The sequence below is a fragment of the Argentina anserina genome, chromosome 7 (genome assembly GCF_933775445.1).
Source record: "Argentina anserina chromosome 7, drPotAnse1.1, whole genome shotgun sequence".
NCBI classification, from domain to species: Eukaryota; Viridiplantae; Streptophyta; class Magnoliopsida; order Rosales; family Rosaceae; genus Argentina; species Argentina anserina.
In genome coordinates, this window is record NC_065878.1 from 18,214,841 (window position 1) to 18,235,951 (window position 21,111).

Below are 21,111 nucleotides of genomic sequence, written 5' to 3' on the forward strand. Positions count from 1 at the left end.
GCTTTGGGTAAAAAAAAAGAGAGAAAGATGAAGTGAATTCCTAACTAACTTTCTTCGGAGGAAATGCCGAAATGCAAAGCAAAAAGATCAAGAAGATTCGAGGGATACGAGAGAGAACAGAACATAACGTCTTTCGCGAGATTAGTTCACAAGTGAAAGGTTCGGTCGTCCGGACAAAATCCAAAACCAAGTCTGGGTCCATCGCCCATCATCATCGCCATCATCATCGTCATAATAAAAATAAAAAACCACAATTATGGAAATAAAAAATACAAAAGCAACACATATTAGTCCTGCTCCCCCTCTCAAATTTGCCCAAACCCTAAATCAGAGTTGTGAGAATAAAACCAGATTAGATTCTCATCCTCCTTCTCCTTCTCCTTCTTTCCTCTTTCATAACTGCCTCCATTATTATTCTTACAACTTTCCCAAAGCTCTACCAGAACAGACATCTCTGTGTTCGTCAACACCGCGTCGTTTGTTAGCTTTTGAGGTATTACCTAGAAGCTTCTATACTCTCTTTCCTTTTTTTTTTTTTGCTGTTTTTACGGGTTGTAGTTTTGGTTTTGCGGCCAATTATGCAGATCTGATTAGCTTTTGCGGCGATCGGAGTCTGGATTTGGCGGTGGACTTGGTTTTGTTTATTTTCAGCTGAAAGTTTTTGTGGATCTTAATTTGAACTGGCCGGAATTAGCATTTATTGAAGAAAACAGCTTTAAATTAAGAATTTTGTGTGTGTTTTTGCTGAGGCTTCTGGAATTGGTTTAGCTTATGCTTGAAAATTTACTTCAAAGTTCGAATATTGATTTTATTTTTTGGTCGGAAAAGTTGGAAAAATTTGGTGAAAGTGAATTAATTTCAGATTGGTCATTTGGAAATGAAAGACTACAAGTGAATCGATTTTTTGATTGACCGCTTGGACATTTGGACTTGATTTTTTTTATGTGGTTCAGATTTACTTGGTTTTCAGTTTACCTTCCGTTGTTTGTGACTTTGAAGTCGTTGTATGATCAATCCCTGATTTGTTTATTGGCTTGCAAGTCTTTTTGGATGGAATTGGTTTGATTAGCTTCAATGTTTTTTTTTTGCAGGTTATGAGTACTGGTTGAGTGTGATAGCTAGACTGTACGGATAGAAACTGTATGATCTTCAAAAGGTTTTACTGAATTTGGTAGTAGAATATAGGACTTATAGCTGCACATATCGTAGTTTGCTGTATGGCAAGTGGTTAAAGGTTCTTCAAGAACATAGCAAGATCTTGGTAGTTGCAATTTTTGCCGTTATACATAGAAAGAGGACAGTAATTAGAGGTTGCGAAGCTTGGGAGTCATGCCGGTGTCTGGAAATGAAGAGGTGTTAATTTCTTTCTAAATTACTGACTCTAGATTGTTTTTGTCTATTCTGAATATTAATTGATTAAATCTTGTATTGGCAGACTGGGGTTAAACCCGTTAGCTGGAAATCTAGTGATTATATTGCAGGTGTTCCAATCAAGAAAAGGAGGTTTCCAATGATGAGACCTCCTTCACCCCCACCTGAAGAACCATCTTTCCCCCCTTCAAAAATGGATTCGGTACAGAAGGGCCAATTGAGCCAGTCTGAGGGGTCGACTATTTCAAATGCAACAAAAATTCCTGAGTCTGATGATCGAGGAGGAAGCTCTGATGTTAAGAATGTTAATATGGTCCAAGGAAATGATAATATTGTTAGAGTTAAAGTTGAACAGCCTAGCCTTAATGTTCACTCGAGTTCTTCAGAGGACTTGCAGCGGAAAGGGAAGTTTGTGATGGCTGATAATCCTCTACCACAGATGACTTTAGGGAGAAATGAGTTGACTTTGAGACCAACTGAAGCTCCTGTGTATAGTTTAAGTAAGGATATTATGCATGGGAAACAGTTAGCAGTAGTGAAATGTAAAGAAGAGATGCATGCTATTGCTGAGAGTACTGAATTATCATTATCCTTGAAAGAACGTCTTTTTCCAGCACTAACAGGCCAAAAGAGGGATAGTGGTGTGAGTAACCTGTGTGGGGATGATGCCGAACCACTTTCCCTGAGTTTGTCTTTAAGTGAAGAGAAAATTAGTAGCCAATGCAAAAGTAAAGACAAAGATTTGAAAATCCATGGTGCCCAGATGCAAGCATGTAGGGCAAATTGGGATTTGAACACACCAATGGATGCATGGGAAAATTCTGTTAATGATGCTGTAGTATCTGTTGATGCAATTGGTGTGGCACATGCTGCTAGCATGATTGAAGGTGGTTTGAGCTCAGAGAAACAGAGTAATGCTGAGAATCACAAAAGAACTAATTTGACCATGTTGTCCAAACTAGGAAGCCAGCAATGTGAGTCCAGTGGCTCTCTTCTTTTACGCCTTAGTTCATGCTCACCAACAAACATGTGTCACATAACTAGTTCTTCCATTGGCTTTGGTTTGGATGAGAGAGTTTCTGCTGCAAATTTTCCTAGGGTGGCAGGGCCAACTAGCAATCTGAACTTGGGTAGTTATAGAACTGTGAAACCAGAACCATTTGATGGGAGAGTCAAACAGGAACCCAGTAGTATGGGGCCCTTCGATGCTGTAGCTGGTAAGTCTTCAAATGTGAGCACTCAAAAGTTTGTTGATCCTAGATCCATAAAATCTGAACCTGTGATTGAGCTTAGTCAAGAAATGAGCAAGTCGAACAAAGGGAAATCAGTCCCACTGGATAAACATGTGATAAATGGTCTGAATGATCTTTCTTCGAACATGAAGTTGCCTGTTGCTACAGAGATATCTCTGCCAGCTGGTAAGCCTTCTTATTTGACAAAGTTGACTGGGACTCAGGTTGTGGTAAACCATTCAGTAGTGTCTAACCAAAAGCTGCCTCATGAAGCTTGTCAAAGCAATGAGAAAACTGCCACATCCCTGGGACATGATAGTAAGGTAAACCACGTGCAAACCACAGATGACAGTGTTGATCAACCTGTGAACAAGAGTTGTGAATTGAAAACGCTGAATGATCAACCGCTTGATTCACGTGGAAGCGGTGGAACCAGTGATGAGGAGAAGATAAATATCTCGACAGATATGCTGGAAGAGTCTTTTGGTACTGATTATGAATCAGATGGTAATCATGCTATAGATGCAGAAATTGTGACTAAACAAGAAGGTAAAAATGTTGACTATGAAGACGGCAAAGTCAGGGATGCACTTGGAAATGCAGCAGTCCAGGATGATCTCATGTGTGAGGCAAGAGGAGTGGAAGATGCCAATCGTCATGATTTTCATAATGAAAGGACAGAGTGTGTGGGACCTTTAAATATTGTTCATCATACTTCATTCCATGTTGAGGCAAAAGACAACAAAACAGACAATCTTGCTGGAACAAGCAACAATGATCATGAAGTTTCTTCTCATATTGATCGTAATGCTAAATTGGACAAGGGCTGTGATAATGATGTGTGCATCCAAGAACCATCCTCTGTTGAAAAGCTAACGAGCTCTGAGGGCTTGAAAGGGTCCATCAGCAGTGTGACAACAGAACCCCTCAATGATCAATCTAGGATGAGACATTCCCAGAAGTGTCAAGATGCAGAGTTATCCTCAGAGCAAGTTACTTTAGGAAGCCAGGGAACTGCTGTAGCTACTGCTCAGGATACTGAGCGGCATGTTAATAAAACTGAACCGGTTCTGACCAGTGATTCAACTTTGTCCAAAACTTCTGGTAGTGGTGACAATGCAACTAAAGATACCAATAATGGGGGACAACGGAGCCGGATTATAACTTTGCCTCGCTCTTTAAATGGTTCTCCTAGTAGATCAATATCAATTCCAAGCGGAGCTGGAACTGAAATTTTACATGATGTTACAGCAGACGACGAAAAACTACATCCTCGAGGGAGGTGATAATTATTCTCTTTACTCCCACATCCCATCGTATTTTTCATTTGGGGTTAATACTTTAATTTTAATCTAATTTAGCCATTATTTCCTTTTTCAGAGGTGAAACATATGTTGACGATATGTACAGATATTCAAGGGAGAGATACCAAGATCAGTCATGGAGGAATTCTAGGGTGAATTTTAGACGTGGTAGAGGGAGGATAAATGACCGTGTTGATTACAATTCTGAACGTTACATTGCAGCAGAGAATCATTATAATCATACGAAGTACCGTGTTCCGAGATATAAATACATAAACAATGTTTCTGACACTGACCTTGAATATAATAATGTCAGTATGGCTTCAGATGCTGCTTTTGTTGGCTGTGGAGGGAGGAAATTTTCAGATGGACCAATTAACCACCGTATACCCTTAAGGAGACGGTCTCCTGTTGGGGGACAGATTCATGTGCCTCGCAGGAATCCAAGAAATTTTAGTCCAGGTAGATGCATTGGTGAGGATACTTCAGACTTGATTGGGATGAGGCATAACGAGAAACTTATGAGAGGCTTTCCGATTGATTCTATAGATCCCATGTTCAATCGCACCCTACCTTCATATGAGGGAGATGGTCAATTTGGACGAGGGCGAGGAAATAGAAACTTTTCTTTTGGTCAGCAAAGAGGGTTTCGAGTTCATTCAAAGTCTCCAATAAGGACCAGAACTCGATCTCCTGGGCAATGGTCATCTCCTACAAGAAGATCTCCCAATGGATTTGGTGGGCCAGGGGAATTGAACCATCAACCAAATTACAGGGCGGATAGGTTTAAATCCCCTGATGGGGCATCTTTTACTGGAGAGATGGTGTTTAGAAGAAACCCACCAAGTGATTTGAGGGATATGGATAATGGAAGAGACCATGGTCCTCAACGGTCTGGCATCCATAGGAGTCCTTCTCAGATACTTAGACACAGAAGATTCAATGTCATGAATTCTCGAGAAAGGGCAGACAATAATGAGTTTTTTGTGGGTGGCGGGCCTATGCATTCTGCTCGGTTGCATGAACTAGGTGGTGATGGAAATGGTGACGAGAGGAGAAGGTTTGGCGAGAGACGTGGACCTGTACGTACATTTAGGTCTCCTTATAACAGTGATGATGGTGAGTTTAATGTTAACACAGAGGATGACTCTAGGCCTTTCCGGTTCTGTCCTGATGGGGAGACTGAGTATCAGGAAAGAGTGAATTTGAGGGAAAGAGATTTTGATAGGAGAGTAAAGAACAGGCCAGGAATTGCACCTAGAAGAATGAGAAGCAATGAAGATCGGGAAGGAAATTTGAGGAATGATGGACAGCCATGGAATGATGGTGATTTTGATGATATCTCACGGGCGAAGAGAAAAAAGTTTTGATTTGCTTCTCTGATGACCTTGGATTCAGCAGTCGTCTCCAGACTAATCTGGGACGGTGGCTCAAAGAATAAAACAAGTCATCCTAATACTGGGGTGAGCCTGTGAGGGCCTTTTCCAGTTCCAAGCTGGGTTTTTCCGATTCTGTGATTTGAAGGACCGAATGCAATACAACTTGCTTGATTTTGAACCATGTAAATATGCTGCACTTGGTTTTATGGTGATCAATTCCCCCATGGAGTTCACCAGTGTCCAAGTATGTTGAGCAAGTCTACTGTCATATGGTCTTGGCTGCACATCTGTACCCAAATCTCCAATGTTATTCTCGTGGAGTCGGTTATCTAAATGCTTCATTGGAAATTCATGCTTGGTGGGAACTGCCATTACTTTCTTACTAATATTTGGACCATAAAGCTCCTGTGTACTTGCCCCTGTGGCCTAGATGAGCGGCCTGTTGACGTAGTTTATTCCATGGTGCTGAAAATTGCCACTGAACCTCTGGCATCTCATCTGCAGTGCTTGAAGCTGGCTAAGAAGATTGGAGTTTTTGATGCAGTTTATAACTATATCTCTGTCTTCTATTCTCTTATGGATTAAATGACATTGAATGAGGCTCCAGTTTTTCTTAATGCCCGCTGCATTGCTGGTTTTTTGTTGCATACTTGCAATTGTTCAACTCGAATCAGCTACATGGGTACAATTTGTTGCACTGATGAAGAAAGTTTTACCATTTGTGTTGTACTGTGAACTTGTTGAAACTAATGAAACATGTGCATCAGGGTTTTCGGTTTTCTGGGCATGAGTTGCATCCTATATCAGAGAAGTTAAACCCGCCGATTATGAGCATCATAGAATAACCATCTTAGATCCATATAACTTTCCACGTTGCAGTGGAATTGAACTGATTGTTATTGAAAAGAACTGAAAAATTATGAAAGTGTTCCAATTACGAGGCTAAATTGAAGTTATTGAGCCGGGAATTCGCCATTCTGAAATTAGTGATTTGCACTAAACACATGACTACATTCGGTTGAAGAGAGAAATAAGGGAATCAAGCGATGCATAACCCTTGGTATCTAAATAAACCGTGTTCACCTCTTGTTCAGAAAGAAAAATACACCGAGATCTTGTCTATTCTACTCTCCCTATTGTGATTCACCAATCTTTGAACTCGGCAAAATGTCTATAATAAAAGCTATGTTCAGTATATTGTAGGGGTGTAAATAAGCTGAGCCGAGCTAAATACTAGGTTGTTCATATTTGACTCGTTTCCATTCGATCGAGCTCGAGTTGGACCAAAATTTGATTTTTGTGTTTCATGTTCAAGCTCGGCTAGACTTGAAAAAGCTCGAGTTGGGCTCAGACTGGCTGATTTTATTAAATGAGATCGAACTCGAATCGAGTTGGTTTGAATTATACGAAATTAAAATTTTAAAATTAAAAAAAAAAAAATCTAATGTCATTACATCACATAAAATCCTTTTTATTTGTACTAAACTAAAAATAACAGATTAATCTCGTTATAAAACTTAAAATTTTTAACTAATTATTCTAAAAAGAAACTTTTCAGCTTTTTCAAACTAATATTAAATTTTTAATATTATTTATTATATAAAAATTATACTTTATATATACTATAAAAGTTAATAAGTTAATCTTAATTAATAAACAAGCCGAGTTTTTAACAAGCTCAAGCTAAACGAGTCGAACGAGCCGAATTCTTATTGTTTAAGCTCGGCTTATTTTAAAAGTCGGCTAAATATTGAGTTCAAATTCGGCTTATTTAGCTTTACGATCTCGAGCCGAACGAGCTAAAAACGAGACGAATACGAGCGGTTCGAGCCTCCTTACCGCCCTAGTATATTGTATCATTGTCAATACTAGTAAAACCATTTATGAATGGTGCGCTTTCATGTTCATCTTACCCCATTCTTTTTTTACCTCAATCCCCATGCAATTTACCAAGTGCCCCTAAATTGAGAAGACTTGCAAATCCTAGGCTTCGGAGGAAAAAAGTGAAAATCAATGTTCCATGCTCGCAATCATACCAAACTATTCTAGTCCCAACCGGATAAAAACTCCAATCCAGATGGACTTTCTCTTCCTATCATTTCCCTTCTCCACATAGAACACTACATTTCTCTTCCTTTTATGCATATTTATCCCTTCACTTCTCTAGCTCCATGACTGAAAACATAGAAGCTGCGTTATCAAAGGTTAGTGCCGCTACTGAATCTTGTATTTTGTGAATTCATCAGCGTACAAGAATTTAAACATGGCGTGTGCCCTAAAGAGAAAAAACGTATCCTCTCCTCGACCATTTCCGGTAAAGAAAATTCGAAAAGCGCAGTGAGGTGATGAGGAACCCATTCGGATGCAATAAGGAAACAAACTTGCTTGATTTACCCAGCAATATAGAGGATATCCTTCTCAGGCTGCCATTAGATACAATTTGTCGCGTTTGCTCTGTCTCTAAGACCTTGTCTAACAAAGTCGACGATCCTCATTTGATCACGAGACACTCTCACCTACTTATGTTGGGTTCTATTGTATTTTTCCATTTATATGTAACTAGTTTTTTACTCGGGCGATACACGTGTTTTTATCGTACGAATTTACATAATTTTGTTTAAAGTGTATTATTGAAGATAATATTTTAATGTAATTTTGTTTCTTATGAATGATAGATTCAGTAAAATATATTAGGAAAATATTTATATTTTTATATAATTATCATTTTGTCTGTGTGTGAAGATAAAAATATAGAGGGGGTAAATTTAATAGTTTATAATTTGGTAAAATTTTTGGGTGCTCATTTTTATAGTAGTAGAGATGTGAAGATTCATATTTCTTACCATCATTATTTTAAATAATTTCAAGACAGATTACTCTATCTGATTTGGTTTTCAAGAGTCAAAACTATTCGATGCTGGGCATGATCAAAAGTTCTTGTCTTACACTTAAGTTGTCACATACCATAGTGGAAATGTTTGTGGTGGTGAACGTTGAATGTGCTGAGCTTAATTTTTCAATCCAAATCATTGAAATTACTAGTTTACTACATAATTAATGAGGAAACAAGCCCCACAAAGATGCAACAGCCAGTTCCTCTGAATATAGAAGATACTACATAACTAGGGCACCACCCAATTCCATGCTCGCAATTATAACTTTCCTAGTCCCAACTGGATAACAAATCCAAATTCCAATAGACAGATCTCTCTACCTCTCATTTTCCTTCACCACGCAGAAAACCACGTTCTCTTCGTTTATGCATACATAAGTTCCTTCACTTCCATAACTCCATGACTAAAAATTGCCACAGCTGAGTTATTCTAAAGAACCAGTAGATGACCACAAGATTCGCACATATTAAATAAAGTCGTTGTTGGAGTACTACTTTATGCATACATAAAGTCGCTGAACCAGTACTTCTTGTTAGTCGGTGTTTTTTATGTAGTGTTTATAAAGATTTCTGATATCGTTAACATGCCGGGTCTATCACCAGACCGGTTGTACTTCAAGGTACAAGATGTGAGGGTAGGGTAATTTGGTCATTCTAATTTGTTTCGGTCAGATGCTTTGCTACAAAATTTTACAAACGGTGAAAAACAAATAAACGGTCGGTATGAGTTTGGGTATTTGATAGATGAAAATAGTTAATCTGCGTCTACCGCCAAACATCCCAGTCGTCTCCTTCCTTCTTCCTTCTTCTTTTAACCCCGCAAACACGACCCGACCTAGTTCTTCTTCCTCTTCTTCTTCTTCTCTCAATCTGTAACCAGAAATTTCATCCGCATATCTCTATCGCCGTCCTCTCGCCCAATTCGCCTCTCTATTAAATTTCATAAATTTTTCAAATTGTTTTTGTTGCTATCATAATTAGGTCTCTTTAGTAAAGACTCCGAATTCATTTGTTTCTCTACTTGTTCGTTGTGTTGTTGTTGTTGATCTCAGTCTGGTTTCGATTTGCTCACGATCTCGTTAATTCGTCCTGCAAAAGTCAACAAGGAAGTTTTGATTTTTAAGGTAAAGCTCGAATTTTTAATCTCCAGCTTTCTGAATTTAGGGTTTCATAACCAAATTTGATAGTGACTGCGTTTTTTAATGTGTGTGCAGTAATGTTATAAAGATGATGATGAACCAAGGAGGCAATACTCAGGCCATTGCTGCCGTCGACCCCAATTCGATTGAGGTGATTTCAGCTACTCTTTCTCTATCAATCAACTTTTTTTTTTTGAACTCAGCTTTTTACAGTTTGAGCTGCTTTGTTTTAGCTTGTGAGCTCTGTGTTGCGATTTTGTTTCGTAATTTCTAACCTCTCCATGGTCTGGTTTAGTTTAGTACAAACAGCTTGTGTTTCAATGTGATAGTAGCATTTGTTTCCCTGCTTAATTTAACCCAAGACATCCATAACTACGGGATATCATTTTGAGTTCATTTTCTTAAATTGTTATATCAGTTTTAGTTGAGTAATGTACTGTGTCAATGTTGAGTAACACGATTTTTTGTGTGTGTGTTTTAGAATCGCCATGTAGCTAATGGAAACCAAGGACAGGCGTCCTTGTATTATCCATCAACAAGTGGGGCGCAAGCTCCAACATGGCCAACTCATCAGGTGGAGAATAGCTCCACAGATAATGGGGTTCATTCTCAAACAACTTATCAATACAGTCAGCATACGCAGCCGCCTGGGGGTAGCTCGTCCAGTTCCGGAACAGTGAATGCTCCGCAAGTGAATGCACCACAAGATTACAGTAGCTACACGTCATATTCTAATCCCGCCGATCCATATGGTTATGGAAGTGCTGGATACCAAGGTTACTATAACAACTATCAGCAGCAACCCAACCAGTCATACTCACAACCAGTAGGAGCATATCAAAATACAGGTGCTCCTTATCAGCCTATTTCCTCATTTCAGAATACAGGGTCTTATGCTGGGTCTGCAAGTTATTCAAGCACTTACTACAATCCTGCTGATTATCAGACTGCTGGAGGCTATGCTAGTAGCGGTTACACTAATCAGACTAATCAGACCACTGCTTGGAATGGTGGAAGTTATGCAAACTATACCCCTCAACAGTATGCACCATACACTCCAGAAACTCCTGGTGTATATAGTTCGGCTACTCCAACTCCAACCCCAACCCCACAAAATTATCAGCAGCAATATAAACAATGGGCAGATTATTACAATCAAACAGAAGTCAGTTGTGCTCCTGGGACTGAGAACTTGTCTGTTACTAGTACACAAAATGTTGGATGCCCCGTTCCAGGTGTTACCACTGGGTATCAAACCTCAGTCAGCCAGCCACCACCTTCATACGCTCCTTCATGGAGGCCAGAATCTGGTTCATCTGAATTGCCATCGGTGCAGGTTTGCATTTCTTTTCATGAGGGTTCAGGAAACTTTTACATGTTCTTATATGTGCTTTTCTGCATAACAAGGATGTGCCTAACATGTTTAGCAAGGATTAGTGCATAATTTTGATTATTTTCAACTCAGAATTCAATGGTGATTATCTAAACTATTTTAATTTCTCTTGGGGGCTTCTGGCATCACCACATGCATAATTTTGTTTCTCCTTTTACATAAAAATTACTTTTTTGCATCGTTTGCCTTACAAGCATTGTAATAATTCCATCACAGGCATATGTAGTCTTTGATTCATTTTAGCAAAGATGGATCCTATTCCTCTTTTAGGCTTCTTTGCTCAATTTTACCGTATTTTGGTTGTGTGTTGTCACTATAGAAATTGTCATTTTCTGTTCTGGAGTAATTAATTTCTCCTGTAGATACACTTTTTTTATTCATTACCAAAAAAAAGCCTTTAATGCTGTATTTTTATTGATCTGAGTTTTGTTTGGATACCAAAGGGTTCATGATCACTGTTTTAGAAAGATCTTTATTTATGATTGCTATAATGCTTTTGGTCACGCCTTTTTAGTGTTGTTACTATATTTTGGTCTGTTAAATTACTGTTTACTGATTTTCTGGTTTCTCAGTCTGGTGCTGTAGTTGGTGGTGCTCATGATGCTTACTGGAATCATGTGGCTCCTACTCTGCAATCTCAAACTCAGCATATATCTCCTATGCAAGCTCAATTCCAAAAGCCTTTGGATAAAAAAAATTCTTATGAAAGTTTTCAGGATCAACAAAAGACTGCAACTTCTCAAGCATCAAGCATTCAGTACCCTCCTGCTTCTCAGCAGCTGCCTTATGGGTCTCATAGTTACCAAACACCTTCACAAGCTGTTCCATCTATAGACCCACAAAGAGTAAACAAACTGCAGATTCCAATGAACCCTAGAATCAATTCAAGTATGACTGTGGGTTTACGAAAAACTGACAAGGATATAATTACAACCAGTCCTGCAGCAAAACCTGCTTACATCAGTGTTTCACTGCCAAAACCGGTTGACAAAGTGCCTTCCAGTGGTAGTTCTGATTCTCTACTAAAGGTAAATTTTCTGCTTTCTCTATAGCCTTTCTAAATATCAGGATCCAGTGACTTTCTTGTAGACTCCATATGGGAGTTCATTGGGATTTGCTGTATAGTTTGTGTGCCTTTTAAAATTCCTATAAATTAGATTCTTAAAAGAACTGTGTAACTAAGCTGCATGGTTGTTGTTGCATAAGACGATTGTCTGTTCCTTGCTGCTAGCCTCTGCATATGCTAGCATGTGCAACATTTTTTTTTTGAAATAATAAAACTATGAGCCTGAAAGACGCAATTAGTTTTGTCATGTGGGCAAAGTAGATACTCCTCACCAGCTGAATCTAGCTGAACGAACAACATGTAAACCCAGTATATTAAGCCTACTGAGAAATAACATGACATAGTTTCTGAGGGGTTGGGGGCACAATGTTTTTAATAGTAATTAAATGTTCCTCATGAAGTTGCAGTAACTGAATGATACTTTAGTAAACATTTATCATTCAGAAATATAACAACTTGTGGCTGGTTATGGAGTTTCAAATCCTGGTGTTGTTTAGGTGCATTGCACATGTTTGTCCTTTTCTGTGATGTTATGTAGAAGCTACTGGGTACTTGTTGACTTAATACTATACCATAATGATTCTTATCTTTTGGTCATCTACAGACTGGTATGTTCCCTAAGTCGCTGCGTGGTTATGTTGAAAGGGCTTTGGCTCGCTGTAAAGATGATAACCAGATGGCTGCCTGTCAGGTTGTCATGAAGGAGGTAAGCTAAGTGATAGTGTTCATGCATTGTCAGGTTTATGCTTTCTAGCAGTTGCCTTTTGGACTCTTGGCTTTGTAGTGTCAGCCCTTAGAGTAACCATTGCACAATATGTCTTCATGAAAATGTTGGAACTCTATAAGATACATCCATGTGCACTTTTTATGTTTTATTACCTCCTGTCTGCAAGATAAACTTTTTTTTTCAAGAATCCTTATACTTCTATTACTTATAAACCCAGCAAGATTATGAAATAAAGTACTAACATCACTAACTAAAACTATAACTTTGAACATTGGTTCCCGTCTGATGTGAATTTCTGTCTACCAACTTTTTATAATGTTATGCAGCAGTCTGATATCAGTGGTTCAAGGAAGCATATGAGTTTGGGTCTTTGTACATTTTAAAACTGTCTTTTCTTTTTTATTTTGCTGCCTAGATCTGTGTTAGTTTCATGTGTGCTATGTACACAGAAGTTCATATTCGTGCTTCTCTGTAGGTATATATATTTTGATACAGATATCTATGATGTATAACGGTCATCAACTTCTTTATCAGATCATCACCAAGGCAACAGCTGATAACACACTTTACACACGAGACTGGGATACTGAGCCTCTTTTTCCCCTGCCAAATGAAGCTGCTACAAATAAAGAGTACTTCCTCTCTCCCTCCTCCGTCTCTGTATCTCTCCTGATTCATCTCTCTCTCTCTCTCTCTCTCTCTGGGGATTGCTGGTCTTGTATTCTCTGTTTTTTTTTTTAAGAAGTTGGTCTTCTATACTTAAGTCCATTTTTTCCTCCTGTATATTGTGTGTAAATTGTGTAAGATTTTATTGTTTTCAGTGCGTGGTTGTCCAACCAAATGAAACACAAACTTAGTTTAGGGAACTTCTTAGTAGATTTCTTTCTTTGCTGCCTCCAAGTTAGAGTTTTATAAAATGATATGATACAGCAGTGTTCAGCACTGTAACACACTTCCATTCATGTCCCTTTTTCCCTTACTCTGTGTTTGGTGGGTTAATTCATCTGACTGTGCACATCCTAACAATGGTCCAATTGCAGTTTGGTGTCCGCCCCCTTCCTCCTCCTATTTTCTATTCCCGTGCCCCCTCCCTGTTTTTCAATTAATCTAATTGTACTCATCATTGTTAGGTAGAAGGTCTGGTTGCAAGATACAGTTGTTGCGATGTCTGAAGTTTAATGTTATGCATTTTAGATTATCTTAAGTTTCTCGTTGAATAGCAGGTTAAATTCTTCAGATCTTGTTTCCTCATTGGCAAAGCTCAATAGAAGTCCAAGTAGACGGTCCAAGAGTAGATGGGAACCTTTACTAGAGGAGAAGTCAGAGAAGTCTGCCGAGAGGCCAGCCTCTTCAAATAGCGGTGGTCTGAACTATGCTGCTTGGGGACATGTCAATAATAAGGAGAGAAAGGTACCTATTAGAGTTTCATTTTTTAATGTTTTTCTTTGGAAGGGGAGAATTTGACTTAAAAAACAATATTTCTTTACTGTTATTCACCTCTATATACATTATACAAGAAGACAGTGATAAACAAAGATCTTACTGTCTTCTGGTGATGAGGAGATATATAGATGTGTATCTCACTATACACATTACATGTGCTCAAGAGTGGCACAGTGGCTGAAAAATTAATTTATCTCGGAATAGAGTTATGTTGCAAACGTTCAAAGCTTGGGGTTAAAACTATGTGTTCATTATGCAGCCATTTGTGTGGAATGCTGCAAGTAAGAATGATAATATGAGTAATGCGAGGTTTTCTTCACTGGAGCAAAAAAGTGCAAGTAAGATAACCCAAAAGCCGTTTAAGAGGCAGCGCCTTTCTGATGGGGTAGGTACTGCTGAGAACGGTGATGCATCTAGTGATAGTGATACAGACCAAGGATTAGCAGCTTACTATGCTGGAGCTGCTGGAGCAATGGCCCTTGCAGATTCACCAGAGGAAAGAAAGAGACGTGAACATCGCTCTAAGCGATTTGAAAAAGTGCAAGGTCATCGAGGACAAAATAGTCATTTCAAATCAAAAAATGCTGGCACTGGAAACCTGTATACTAGAAGAGCTAATGCCATGGTGCTCAGCAAAAATTTTGAAGATGGTGCTAGCAGGGCTGTTGAAGACATTGACTGGGATTCTCTTACTGTCAAGGGGACTTGCCAAGAAATTGAGAAACGTTACTTGCGCCTCACTTCTGCACCTGATCCTTCCACTGTAAGTCTCTATATATTATATCGTTTTATTTGTTATTCAAATGCAATTGTGGGTTTTTAGGGGATGTGACTTATCTGCGAATAATATTTCTTCTGTCCTGACAGGTAAGGCCGGAGGATGTTCTTGAAAAAGCTTTGCTTATGGTACAAAATTCCCAGAAGAATTACCTATTTAAATGTGATCAGCTGAAGTCCATTCGCCAGGATTTAACTGTGCAACGAATTCAAAATCAACTAACAGTAAAGGTACATCTATACCTTTTGTTTCTTATCCTTGATCATAGGTTGCAGTGCCTTTCTGTGTCCCCTGACTACCCTAGTTGCTAAATGACCATTGGCTTCTTACTCAAACAGTCAGCTAAGCTCATTTTTCCTTTAACACGGTCAACTTCAATTTTTGTTGTTGTATTTATTTATGCGTGAACGTCGTTTTAGTTCCATAATCATTTTGCTTAACAAACATAATGCATGTGAAATTCTGCTTCCTTTCAGATCACATTTTAGTTTTATTTGCAAAGGTCGTTTTAGGTTCTATTATTGTTAAGGCATTATCTTCTGCCAAAAAGACCAAAACCAACTGGCCAACCCCCAATCCTTGTTAAAATCATGTTGAGATGTGTGTGTATCAATCATTTGACATGTTCTACATGTTCAGGTGTATGAAACTCATGCTCGGTTAGCATTGGAAGTTGGAGACCTGCCAGAATATAATCAGGTTAGTGCACTTACTCATGTTGAAAACCATTTTCTAAGCAGTTTCTGGTGTGAAGTGACTTTTAATATGACGAAAGTTTACAACTACTTCATAACAACATTGTAAGGGACTTGCATCACTGGAATGTGTATAATAACTTGAGTTAATTTTTGTATCTGAATTTTTTTTTTTTGTAAATAGAACATCAAATATCAGAATCATCTTTAATTCTGGAAGCTATTCATCTTCTTTGATTTTTGTTGTCAATTAACTATCTTTCATGTGGTACAGTGCCAGTCACAGTTGAAATCACTCTATGCTGATGGTATTGAGGGATGTCATATGGAATTTTCTGCGTACAACTTACTTTGTGTTATACTTCACTCAAATAATAACAGAGATCTGTTATCATCAATGGCAAGGTCAGTTACAAAAAGAAAGATTGCTTATAGATACTATGTGTTATAAATTGGTGTAAATATATGCGGATAGACATTGGTTTCTACCATGGACACTATATTAAGCGTATGTATATTTCATTGTCATGACTCATGAGTCCATCTTGCTCTAACTCAAATTTCATTTTCAAATCCCAGAGGGGACCTACTTCAATCCCAGTAATTCTGAGAGTGAATGTTGTTGGATGAGATTCTAATGAAGTCACACTGCTGTAAATTTTTTGTAAGAATGAAAAAAACTGTATTCAGGAGCAGTGTCACTATGAATGGGATTTTCTTACTGAGTTTTTGTGGGTGTTTGGCATACCTGCTGAACTCTGAACCATGTATATGGAAGTATTTTGTGGGTGAACCATGATACTTATCATAGTTTTTTAAAGGACATAAAGCAAAAGGGAAAATAAAATATATAGTCGTCTCTTCGGCATGTAGAATACCGTTATCCCATTGAGTTGGAGTGATTATTTCCTTTTGAGTTGACTGACTCATGTCCCCATGTAATATTTCAGTGAAATGTCATTTAGGTTTTTTTACCATTATCCCATTGTGTCCTTTGGGTTAACTGACCTCTGTAACATTACGTTGAAGTATGACTGTGAAATGTCAATTTGTTGTAGCTTGTCAGTTGAAACGAAAAGGCACGAAGCTGTCAAACATGCTCTTGCAGTTCGAGCTGCTGTCACCTCGGGAAATTATGTCATGTTCTTCAGGCTCTACAAGACAGCTCCTAACTTAAGCACCTGCCTTATGGGTGAGCATCCCTTGTACAATAATATTTACTGTCTGAATATGAAGATACTAAAGGGGTCTGTGTTCATTGGATTTTCATATTTCTGCAGATCTTTATGTTGAAAAGATGAGGTTTAAGGCAGTGAGCTGCATGTGCCGATCATATCGGCCCACGATACCTGTTACATATGTTGCTCAAATTCTGGGCTTTACCACCATTACACCTACAAATGAGGAAAGTGAGGAGAAGGATTCAGAAGGATTAGAGGAATGTATTGAATGGTTGAAACTGCATGGTGCATGCCTCATTGCAGATAACAATGGGGAAATGCAGCTTGATGCGAAGGTATGTTTTAGAATCTTTTTATATTTTCACATATATATTTTGGATAATAATCATAGTCCAAAATGTGTTTTATGGAGTTGGATTTGAAAATGAAAAAAACAAGACATTATATTATATCAACCTTGTGGCTCCTCAAACTAAGACGAGGTTTATCCTAAGACTGTAGTGGCTATTCTGTAGAGATAGTGTTTTGACCATTTGCGTAATTTGATTGTGCAGTCTACTAGTTCTAGCCTTTACATGCCAGAGACTGATGCTGTATCCCATGGAGATGCTAATCTCGCTGTTAATGATTTTTTTACACGAACACCTTCATAGACTGTTCGTATCCAGTTTAATTTTTGAATTGGGAGCAGAGGAGGAACACGATGCTACCATCACACTTTTGCACAACACAGCCACTTCCCATACTGGTCGGGATTCGGGGTTCTCTTGTACAATAGAGAATAGATCACTGATTTGTAACTGGTATATGGAAAATGGAATGAAAAAAAAAATTCCAAATTCCTTTGGAAAGATTTGCTTTACCTAGAATGCCTGGGGATTTGTTTCTAGTATCTAAAATCGTTCACATTGAGGTTAGAACATGGTAAATATACTAGAGGAAGAAATTTAATTTATGTTGTGTTGTATGTTAGACTATTTTTGAGCTATCTTCACGATTCTCTCTAAGTTAGCTTCTTCGATATAATGAATGCTGGGAGTGATACAAAAGACTACTCCTGAAAGTTTGACATTTGCGCTGTTCCGACCTTCAAATTCTGGACACATTGATCACTCAATCTCAGAATTCTTGAATCTTAATCATATAAATTTAAGTTCTGCTGGCGTAATATATATATATATATATATATTGAATTTTGGTCATGTTAGTTGTTAAGTTGGCTACTTGATTTGTCAAGTTACAGTTTCACTGTTTCACTTTACCTTCTCTTTGTTTTCCACCGAGTCTAATTATCAAGAATCAATCCCAGCAGCGGTCACAACTCACCCATATAACAAGAAGCATGGGTGAAGCATTAAGATTTCTTAGACTAATAACAAACACTCTCAGAGAAAAATAATATTATTAGCTGCGAAGATATACTTACTGAAGTCCAAAAACTCGTACGTTGTATCTTATGAAATGAGAAGCCTCTATTACAATCGGAAATTACGTACAGAAGGTAGAAACTTGAAGTAACACCAAGAATCACATTGACATTCGAAAAAAGGAAGTGCTACTGCTTGAAGGCTTGCAAGTCCCTTTATCACATGACCTCCTGTGATCAGAAACCACCATTTCAACGATTAAAACGTCGGTTATCAAGCGATAGTTGGATAAAAATCGTTTTTGATAAAAAAAAAAAACCAATGCCAATAATTTATATGGGCTTGATCCTACCACAATCGTGGCTTGGCTCTTCGCATATGGTACCACCGAAAACCGTAACCCTAACATATTTATACCGAAACACTCGCATTCAGCAAAAACCAAAGTCTTAGCGGAATGAAGCGCTGTGGAGGTCTCAAACGTGCAAATGGAGATTCTAAAGATGACAGGATCAGTGCATTACCAGATGAAATTCTCTGCCATATACTCTCTTTCCTCGTCACCTTAGATTGTGTCCGGAGTCCGGACCACCGTTTTGGCTAAGAGATGGAGCAACTTGTGGACTGGTTGTGTTTTCAATCTTGATTTTAACGCCGGTGATTTTCGTTCCTTATGGTCATGGTATGATGAAAACCCTAACAAATTCGTCAGGTTCGTTGATCGGGATTTGGCCTTACGTGACTCTTCGTTAGACATCAGAATGTTTCGTGTTTGTTGGTAAGAATGTGGGGATTTCTCAAGTATTGATCGTTGGATACAGGTTGCCGTCGAGGCTAATGTTGTTGAGCTTGATGTTACTTTTCGTGTGGTTTGTGATCGTGAGTATTGTTATTGTCAAGGTGAACCCGCCGGCTGTGTACGTCCTTTCAAAATGCCTCAAAAGTGTTTTTACCTGCCAATCACCGGTGGCTCTGACGGTGAAAACATATCAACTTAGCTATTCTCTTCCAGAGACAGGTTATTGTTTCCCAAATCTTTAAGTTCCTTCAATATTATTCCTCTGATTATGATTCCAGCCGTGCCTCGAGGGAAAATCTATTCTATAGCTGCCCTAAACTTGAAGAGTTGACAATAGAAGCACATCATAACAAACATGTTTTGAGTTTCAATATTTCTGCACCTGGATTGAGGACAATAACGACCGTCATTACAGAAGAATATGACGATTGTGATGAATGTGATCAGATGAATTGTGATGGATGTGCTTCTGACGCTTGGGAACCCTGCACTTTCTTTATCGATGACAGTAAACTTGAAAACCTATGTGTTGCGGGAGAGGTTGTGTCAAACTACATTTGGCAGACCTCAAGCTCCTTAGTTCAAGCCAAATTTCAGACAGAAGAATTTACAGATGGTTCCATGGACAGTTTTCTTTATTTGTTCGAAGATAGCATTAGCATTTCTAGTGTCAGATATATGACCATCTCAACTCCTAATTTTCAGCCTCTTTTGGAACCTGCTTTCAGTAATCTGATCAAGCTAAAGCTGGTTCTCTGTAACAAATTCTGCTGGGCCTCGTTAAATAAGATGCTTGAGAAATCGCCTAATCTACAATCTCTTGTCTTAGACTTTGCATACTGTTCATCATCAGGTTGGCCGTGGGATAATGGCTTCTATCCACCAGGTTTGTGCCTACTTTTTTGACTTCACAGCTCAAGACTATCTTCTTAAAGGGATTCAGCGAAGAACCGGATGAGATTAAGGTGGCAAAGTATTTGCTAAACTATGGTGGAGTTCTGAATATGGTAACTGTTTCCTTTGCAAGTTATTCCAGTACTGCCGCTGCAAAGGAAATTTTTTTATCCTTTGAAAAGGGTTCCAAGACATGTCAAGTTGAATTTATCTGAAAAATTATGTCTAAACTTGGAAATCTCTTGTAATACCCCGATTTTTCGGGACAAGTTAATAGACTACTTCTGAGTGTTTAAGTTCTCGGAAATATTAAATTGTGTTCGTTCCGTGTTGTGACGTCGGAAGTCGAAAACGAAAACGTTATTAGAACGTTTAATTCGAAAAACGTTACGTTTCCGAACGTATTTTTCTATTTTTATTTCGTCGCTCGGTTGCGAAAACTTTCTTCACGAAAGTTGTAGAGCTCGTCGATACGAGTTCGTGGATATGTGACGCGTTCTAATCGGACGACGTACATAAAAGTTATTAACGTCGGAAGTTAGTTACCGATTTAGAAACTAGTATAAATAGATATTTATGGGATTAGGGTTTCCATAATCAGAAACCCTCCCTCTCTCCTTTCTCCCCGCCTCCTTTCTTCTCTCTCTCCCACCCGACCTTCTCTCCCCTCTCTGCCTTCCGAATCGCCTCCCTCCCCGACCTCTGTCCTCAGCCCTTCGTGGCTAGCACCGCCGCACCCTACACCCTCGCAAGATCTCCTGCAAGTAGCCCCGATCGTCACGCAGCGCCTCCACCCTCTCTTCCTCTTCCCGAGCTCTCTCCCTCACCCTCTCGGTCCACCACCGATCTCCCTTCTCAGGGAGACGTGGTCCTCACCGCCGGCCTAGGAGACGTCGCACCGTCCTTCACCAGCGACCCCGAGGTCGACTCGCCCTCTCGCGCCTCGCCGGACCGCACGACTGCACCAAGCTCTCCGACGAGCTTCGGTGCCTCCAAGACCAATAATAGGTGAGGTTTCAATTCTAAATGATGTGGTGATTGTTGTGGTGTGTATTGTGGATGTTTTGGTTGATTGTGGAGGAGATTGGAGTGAGATCGGGAAGGAGGGGAGAAATGATGAACACCGCCGCCTTAGGCGGCGCGTGAAGGGGTATGGGGCAGTCTAGGGGTGGTCTGCGTCCGTAGGAAGAAAGAGGAGGAGGAGAGGATGAGTTTTCGGGTGGCGGTGGCGTGAAACGCGCCGTTGGGAGTGTCGGCGCGTGGGCCCCACGCGCGGCCTGCCGGAGGCGGCGCGTGCGGCAGTGTGGACAGTTTTGACAGAAGGGTATTTTGGTAATTTACTTAAATATAAATGTAAATTTTATTTACTACGGTAAATGTAATTAAATTTTACCTTCGGTAAATGTAAAATATAAATTACTTTCAGTAAATGTAAAAAGTATTTTGTAAA

General features: G+C 39.1%; 2 protein-coding genes and 1 pseudogene across 3 annotated transcripts; all 3 read left to right on the forward strand.

The window, feature by feature from the left end:
• The first annotated feature begins 331 nt into the window (after positions 1-331).
• Positions 332-6,067, forward strand: LOC126802139 (uncharacterized). The gene is made up of 4 exons (XM_050529698.1): positions 332-493; positions 1,092-1,353; positions 1,436-3,885; positions 3,984-6,067. The coding sequence occupies exons 2-4, from the start codon at positions 1,330-1,332 to the stop codon at positions 5,275-5,277; spliced, it is 3,768 nt and encodes a 1,255-aa protein (XP_050385655.1). The 5' UTR covers positions 332-493; positions 1,092-1,329; the 3' UTR covers positions 5,278-6,067.
• A 2,946-nt stretch (positions 6,068-9,013) lies between these two features.
• On the forward strand, positions 9,014-17,640 carry LOC126802133 (SAC3 family protein A). 2 transcript variants are annotated; one of them, XM_050529688.1, is made up of 14 exons: positions 9,014-9,303; positions 9,394-9,469; positions 9,800-10,654; positions 11,284-11,739; positions 12,382-12,483; positions 13,039-13,136; positions 13,725-13,914; positions 14,207-14,710; positions 14,815-14,955; positions 15,365-15,424; positions 15,695-15,825; positions 16,479-16,612; positions 16,701-16,936; positions 17,156-17,640. In XM_050529688.1, the coding sequence occupies exons 2-14, from the start codon at positions 9,407-9,409 to the stop codon at positions 17,252-17,254; spliced, it is 3,069 nt and encodes a 1,022-aa protein (XP_050385645.1). In that variant the 5' UTR covers positions 9,014-9,303; positions 9,394-9,406; the 3' UTR covers positions 17,255-17,640. The 2 variants fall into 2 exon arrangements, with proteins under 2 accessions (XP_050385645.1, XP_050385646.1); XM_050529689.1 differs by having other exon boundaries at positions 13,728-13,914; positions 17,156-17,638.
• A 935-nt stretch (positions 17,641-18,575) lies between these two features.
• Positions 18,576-19,876, forward strand: LOC126803707 (uncharacterized; annotated as a pseudogene).
• Positions 19,877-21,111: the final 1,235 nt, after the last annotated feature.